At 39.7% G+C, this 8003-nt stretch overlaps 1 protein-coding gene across 2 annotated transcripts in view; it reads right to left on the reverse strand.

Annotated features, from left to right (window-relative positions):
- Positions 1–6512, reverse strand: part of capn7 (calpain 7) — a 13240-nt gene extending 6728 nt beyond the window's left edge. For both annotated transcript variants that reach the window (XR_011077154.1, XM_068568830.1), the window contains exons 1-7: positions 6246–6512; positions 5234–5342; positions 3365–3522; positions 2716–2783; positions 2379–2606; positions 1852–1938; positions 1210–1336 (exon numbers count right to left, since the gene is read on the reverse strand). Coding sequence is in view for 1 of the 2 variants with exons in the window: in XM_068568830.1 (XP_068424931.1) it covers positions 1210–1336; positions 1852–1938; positions 2379–2606; positions 2716–2783; positions 3365–3522; positions 5234–5342; positions 6246–6347 (879 nt within the window). In the remaining variant the exon portion in view is untranslated. The remainder of the gene's footprint in view (positions 1–1209; positions 1337–1851; positions 1939–2378; positions 2607–2715; positions 2784–3364; positions 3523–5233; positions 5343–6245) is intronic.
- Positions 6513–8003: the final 1491 nt, after the last annotated feature.

Consider the following 8003-nt stretch of genomic DNA (forward strand, 5'->3'; position numbering starts at 1 on the left):
ATCAAACCACATGTAATTGGGATAAAAAACAACTTTTCATCCTTACTCACTTATATATCTATATAATCTATATATCTATATCTATATATCTATATATATATATATATATATATATATAGATATATATATAAATATTATTATATATTAAATATATATATATATATATATATATATATATATATATATATATATATATATATATATATATATATATATTAGGGCTGGGCAAAGCTGGGCAAATCTCAGTATGCACCAAATTCAATAGTGAAGTAAAAAGTAGTGTATTGCATGCTTTTATTTTAAAGTAATGTTACCACAACAATATAACAGCACTCTGGAGCAACAACAAAGTTAACATACATAGATATATAGTTTATAAATATATATATATATATATATATATATATATATATATATATATATATATATATATATATATATATATATATATAAATATATATATATATATTTATTTATTTTTTCTGAACAGGTACTGTTCAGTAGTAAGGGTCCCTGTGAGGGACAAACCACTTCTTCTTTGATCCGTAGCATTTAACTAACTTCTTTTAACTAACTTCTCGCCTGAAAACATCCTAAAATTAAATCAACAACAGTAGTATTCAGAGAACGTCAACTTTCAGTTGTGAGTTTTCTCATCAAGTACAGAGAAGATCGCATCTTGAGAAACGGCCGCTGTAGACATCTTAACGCTGATTGGCCGAGACTCGACGCGTCACATCAAAGATGTTCTCTTTATGAAGATGCCAACATCAACTTTTCTTTGCGTCTCACAGTCTGATCTCAGAAACGCCCAAAAAGGAGGACAAATACGCGTCCGGCTTGATCTCTGGCATGCGCACCTGTTCGCAGTTCACTGATTATACATTCCCGCCCAAAATCTACATGATTCACAAAGGTCACCTATTTTGGCTTCAAAACGGCGAATTTGGACTGGGCAAGTTAACGAGTAACTTTTCAATGGATTAACGCCGTTATTTATTTTATCATTCGTTAATTGGATTTATTTTGGGGCGAGCCTTTTACTTTGAAGGCAATTTAATTGCAGAAAAATCATGCGATTAATCAGTTCATTTAACTTTGCCCAGCCCTAATATATACATATACACATATATTCGTACCCCCTACTGGCTGTGCCTCCTACTCCTACATCGCTTCATCTCAGAACCGAGAGCCCGGCGGACCACGCACCTGTTTGATGCTGAAGCTGGACACGGACATGATCATGGTCGGGTTGTTGCAGATCTCGTCCGGCCGTACCCAGCGGGAGAAGATAGCCTTCTGTTTGGGTGACAGCGCCAGCTTCCCCATTTTGTCCCTACAGATGAGAACAGAGACCGTCTGGCTCGGATCGACTCGGTTACACTGAAACGAGCCTCGAGGAGAGAAACGCCGCCCTGGCAGCTCGGGGCTCCTGATTGGCTTTTTCTCTGAGACGCTCAGTCTGGCTTCCTGCTGTCAGGATGTAGCCTCCAACATTTTATGGTGATTATTTCTCTAAAAAATTCTTCTCATGAAGCCAAAGTGTATTTAACTATATATTTTGCTGTTCCTTCAGTACATGTAAGAGCCAATTAATCATGTCTTAGCATCGTCATCACGACTCATGCGTTTATTTTGGAGACATTTGTTGTTTCTTTTCAACTTCAACTGACAGATTTCTGACTAAAACTTTGCAGTTTTGTTACAATAAACACTGAAAGCACGGATTAAAAAGGTACTTTAAGCTTTTCCTTCAATGCCGCAGGTGTTTGTTTGTTTGTTTTGTTGAGAATGTTCTAAATGTGGAGCTCGTACTTGTAACCTGATCAAATAAATACAAAGCAAACTCACGAGAAAGGGACCGGAAAGGCGAATCGCTCCCTCAGGTCCACGCTCATGAATGGCACGAAGGCGATACCGTTGATGGTGGACGTGCTCCTGGAAAATCAAGACACAGAAACAGGTTTCAGGTGCAGCGGAGCAGTATCACCACCACGGGGCGCCAAAGCTGCGGTTATCTTTCTTTAAACCAATTCAAAACCTGAGCGGTACAAAACTGTAAATCAGAGCTTGTTTTATGAAGAAGAAAAAGGCCAAAACTGCTGTATCTGGATGTATTGAACACCATAAGTAATACACAAGTGAAATATATGGTTTGGGACATGAGAAAATTCAAATGGCCCCAATGAGACGTCACCTGAATGTTCTAACCCTTCTGAACTTTGTTCAGCTTTACTTTATCAAAGTCAACCTTTACAGAGAGAATGTTCACGTGTTGAACGTTATTAAACAGCCCTCGTGGCCGCAGAGACACACACTTTTAGTTTGGGACAACGGTCTTGTGACAAGAAGGTTCTGGACCACCGGGCCGGTCTCACCTGAGCACCTCGATCTCGTCGGACGTGTAGCGCTGACCCTGAGGCTCGCTGGACTGGACCGCCCGGACTGGCTGGGGGGGCGGGCGGTCTTGGAGGCTGAAGTCCGGCCCGAGGGGGAAGAACTGGCGAACCGGATCCCCAGAACCTGGACCAGGACCAGAACTGGGCTTGGCTCCAGGAGGCCCCGTTGGAGTGGCTCTAGACTGATACTCTTTAAGACCCTCTGCCCTGAAAGAGCAGAGGGGAGAAGTTAGTTTGACTTGATCTGGAGAATAAAGTTGTTGTTGTTGTTGTTGTTGTTGTTATCTTCCTTCAAACAAAGAGAACAACATCTCACCGGTCTAAAGCTTGACGGGCCAGCTGCTTCAGCTTGGTCTGCAGCGCCGGGTCAGAGGTCTCATTAGACTAGAAACACAGAAGAAAAAGTGCGCAGAGAGAGAGAGAGAGAGAGAGAGAGAGAGAGAGAGAGAGAGAGAGAGAGAGAGAGAGAGAGAGAGAGAGAGAGAGAGAGAGAGAGCATATTCCAAGATGACAATGCAGGATTCATGGGGCTCAGATGGTGACAGAGAGGTTCAGACAGCATGAGGCATCATGTTCAACATGGAGTCCAGACCTGGAGTCCAGTGAGAGTCTCTGATGTGCTGGAGAAGCTTTGCAGTACTCTACAACTCTACCATCAGCAACACAGGATGTGAGAAATTAATGCAACACTGGATGGAAATACATCTTGTGACATTGCAGAAGCTTATGGAAACAAAGCCATAGTGAATGTAACCAAAGCTAAAGGAGCTCCAACCGTAGTATGTGTGACCTTTTTTTTTGGTAGCTACTTTTTTTTGCGAAAGCAGTTCAGATGGATGGATGGATGGATGGATGGATGGATGGATGGATGGATGGATGGATGGATGGATGGATGGATGGATGGATGGATGGATAGATGGATGGATGGATAGATAGATAGATAGATAGAGGGATATTGAGACTACCGTGTCTATGCACAGCTCCACTGCCTGCGTGTACAACTCCACGGCTTCGTCAGCGTTCCCCTTCTCGTCTTCCTGGAAGGCCTGCGTGACCAGGAAGTGAGCGCGCTCCAGGTCCACATGCTGCCGGGACTTTAAGGGGTCGCTCTGCTGGGCCTTGACTGAGGTCAGAGGTCACGGGACGCCACACACACACACACACACACACACACACACACACACACATACACACACACACATATATATATTATATTATATACTGTGGCATCATAAGGGGACAGGTAGTGGAGGGGCGCTACATTCCAACGCATAACCAACACTACATCTCCCAGACTGCCTCATTCCTCACCCATCTGCAGGTGCTTAGGACACCTAATTGAGGCAGGGCTGGGAAGCTTAAGAAAGGGCAGAGCAGAGAGCACAGGGAGGAGAAGCAGAAGGAGAGACAACACCCAGGTGGAACAGAAAGGACAGCACAGAGGACCTTGTTAACCTGGACATCACAGTGTTGAGTTTTATGTTAGTTAAATAACCACGTTCTCCTCCAGAGTGCTTTATGTTGGTTAACTGGATTTTTTGTTGTTGATATTTTGATTGGTGAAATTCATGGATTTATTACCTTGCTGGTGGGACGGAAAATAACCCTTTTATTTTATACTATCTGAAGTGCTTGTTTTCTGCTCTTTTGTTGCACTGCCCCATGCTAGGCTCCCCTAGCGACAACCCGTGACACTACAATACACAGAGACAGATAGGAACGCTGGCTCATCTTTGTTGCATTTTATTTGACCTTGTGTTCCTGTATATAAAATTATATGTATATTTAGTTTATACTTGCATAGCTTGCAAATGTGTGTATATATATATATATATATATATATATATATATATATATATATATATATATATATATATATATATATATATATATATATATATATAATAGTGCTGTCATTTTAGCGCATTATTAACAGTGTTAATGAACACCAATTTTAACGGCGTCAATAAAATTGACGCTTTTTTTTTTTTCCCACTAGCACCACGCCGGTTGTAGTTCAACCGGATGCAGTTCAACCGGATGCAGTTCAACCGGATGTAGCTCAACTGGATGTAGCTCAAGTGGATGTAGCTCAAGTGGATGTAGCTCAAGTGGATGTAGCTCAACTGGATGTAGTTCAACTGGATGTAGCTCAACAGGAAGCAAAACAATAGGCACGTCGTTTGCGCTTGTAAGCTAGGCTAATGTTACGGTTTGGAATGAATGGTGAGCACGATACGGCAAAATGAATGATAAGACGTGGTTATCTTGACATGACCAAAGTGCTATGAGCTGTTTGTCATGTGAACTGAGCTATCGTCATCGTAGCTATCCAGTCTGAAATACCACTCGATGGCCGAGCACACAGCTGATGCTAACTCTGCGCCTGCTCGTCATAGCCAGACACGAACGGATGACTTCAGAAAGAAACACATGGACCCTATTTTTTTCCCTGGGTTGATTAAAAATATGAAATAAAAACAATATGAAGAGTTTATGAGAGTAAAAAATAAATGAAAAAAAACAAAAGAACATGCAACTAAACACAAGCACATGCAAGCGCACTAATCACTGTACTTATCACAAGCACGTCACCTCTTCTCCTTTTAGATAATTAGGTAATTCACATTTGGTGGCTCTGATGCAACATTTGTAATTAAACAGACAATTCCCGAGGTAAAGGTCAAGTAAAAAAAAATGCTTTTAAGTTGACAGGAACGTAGTTTAAACTGTAAAAAAAAACAAAAAACGCCAGGTCCTCAGTCCCTCTGATAACTGGGCTCAGTGGTGATCAACACGGTGAATGTGCTGAGTTACCCGATGGGTGAGCTTACCGGCGTTGTGGAGGGCTTGAACTCGATCCAGGTACTCGTTCACTTTGTCCTGGATCCCTTCCAGTTTGGACCCCGCCATGCCGGCATAGATCAGGGCCTGGGCGGCCTCCTGTGGTGAGGAATACCACTTATTTATTATTAATAATATATGCACAACAACTACAGAGAGACAGAGGCTGAAAACTAATGTCTACGATCTCAGACTTCAACAATACTAAATATAAATTGCAAAATACTAAATAATTCAATATATACACTGAAAATCATACAAGTTAAACATAGACATGAAGTAGTGCAAAGGTTAATAAAGGCCTACAATACATAATATGTAAAAATATAACATAAAATTAAATGTTAAATATTGATTGCAAAATAAATATCCTGTCTATGCCTATGAGAAGTAGTGTACAGTAATATATATATATATATAATATATATATAGAAATATAGAATAAAATATATAGTTAATATCTAAAGATATAATACATATATGTATTCATATATTTCCATACAATATAAATATATATTTATACATAAATTAAAGACATATATTTTAAAATATATATGAAAAATATCACTATATATATATATATATATATATATATATATATATATATATATATATATATCCGATATATATATATATATATATATATATTTTAAAAAAGGATTAAAAAAAATATACAGACAGGTGTCAGACAGTAAATGTTATTGTTGTACAACAATCTAGTTAAGAAGTAGGAGGATCTTTAACCAGCGGAGCTCACAATGTAAACTGAATTATAACCTAATGAAAGAAGAAGAAAAAAAACACAACATTATTAAAGACATACGATAGCTAAATGCTTCTCATAACTCCAAGACGTCAATAGTAATTGCAGTGTAGTTCTCTCATGAAAAAGAAAAACAAAAGACCAACACTGGTTGTTTACTAGGTTACAATGTAAACAGTAAAACAAAAACAAAAATAAATTCACAACAGGTTGAGTTAAATGAAAGCTAAACGCCTAACCTTATAATAGAACACGGCCTCGTGGTATTTGCCACTCTGGTCGTGGGTGACGGCTGTTTTGGCAAATTTGACGGCATCGAGCTCCAGCGCCGTGCTGTCCATGCTGGGACTCGAACCCGAGGTTTCTGGCTTCCGGTCGACCCGCACAGAAACGACTCCGTGTTCACCGCCGCGGCCCGAAGCTGTGGGTTCGGGGTTGTTGTTGTTTTAGCTGCCTCACCTTTTGACAGTCGACCGCTTGACGAAAAAAACAACAACCGTGTTTGCTTCCGGGGTTCCACGAGAACCGCGCAGGCGCAGAAGAGGATCCGGCAGAAACTATTCGTGTGCTGCGTTCACGTGCGGTAAGAAACGACAGATTCTTTCTTCTGTTTTTGGAGCAAATGTAGAACCAAAAGAATATACAGCGAAATTATTTTTTTTTTTTGAAAATTACTCTTGAACAATTCAATACAAAACATATTTCTAATAAACTAAAATAATGTATGATAGTTAACACCATTTATGTCTTGATTTCATTCATGCGACATTATGTATTTTTGGGTTATGGTCTAGGGTTAAGGGGTTAAGGGTTAGGGTTAGAGGTTAAGTATTTTTTGGGGTTCTCTGAATCAAGTGTAATTGTTGTTTTAATCTTGCAATTAAGCTATTCCTGGTTTGGCCGATGTACAATTTCGCACAAACCCGACATTCTATGCAATACAATTGATTTCGAGAATCAGGTCTGGTGACATGCAGGATTGGTGCGCTCTGGTGAGTGTATGTATTTACCATAAATTTAGTGTTTCTAAAATATCCTGCATGTTTTTCCTTTTTCTGTTTCCCGCCCAGGGAAGAATGTACCAGGAGGTCTTTTAGATTTTTGTTACGTCTAAAAGCCGCTGTAGTTTTAAAATCCGAAAGTGATTGCCCCCGATCTTGTGTGCTTTTAAAATTATTTTTGGCCCTCATATTGAGGGTTCTGGAGGCTGGGGAGAGTGTGGAGATGAAAGGGATCGGATGGTAATTTTTCATGTTTCTCCTAGGTACCCTCCCCTGTTGCGTAGCCGCCTCAATGTGTTGGAGAGAGGTGGGCCCAATCCCAATCTCCACCCTAAAACTCAAGCTCTGAACCCTCAGGGACTCACTGACGTCAGCTGCTAAATGGTTGAGTGTGCGAGTCTCTGAGGGCTTGAGCTGGTGTGAAAATGAATGACAGCACTTTACTGCAACATCACGTGACTACATAAAAACTATTGTGTACAATTATGTATTTATTTTATTCTTTTTATTCACAGGTTCAAACGTCTTCCTCATAAGATGAGAATTCATTTAATATTATTTATTCATTCGTTTTTGTCAAAATAAAATGTTTGATAAATGTACAGAAAAAATATATATTTATTCGGTTTGCATTCTTCTAATTCATGTGTTATTATGTTCCATAATGTTGTAAAGGTATTTTATTGGGCTAAATGCCCACGTGTCTCTTTGTTTGGCTCATCATTTCTTGAGCATCTTTGACCAATATATTGTTCTGGCAGTTTAACAAACCCTCTTTCAGATGAAATATAGAGGTCATGAAAATAAAACAAATGTTGACAGAATAAGTAAACCAGGCTGAAAGGGCGCTGAATACTATGATGAAGAAGATGAAGAGCAGCAGGTCCAACAGCTGCTGACTTTAAGTTCAGGATAAACTCCTTAAAAACACATGGTGGGATTAAAGGAAGGAAGGGGAAATATCCACCAGCGGCCTCAAACAGGAAGTAAAGTTAA

The sequence above is a fragment of the Clinocottus analis genome, unplaced genomic scaffold (assembly GCF_023055335.1).
Source record: "Clinocottus analis isolate CAN_PGR_092001 unplaced genomic scaffold, fCliAna1.0.p SCAF_80, whole genome shotgun sequence".
NCBI lineage: Eukaryota > Metazoa > Chordata > Actinopteri > Perciformes > Cottidae > Clinocottus > Clinocottus analis.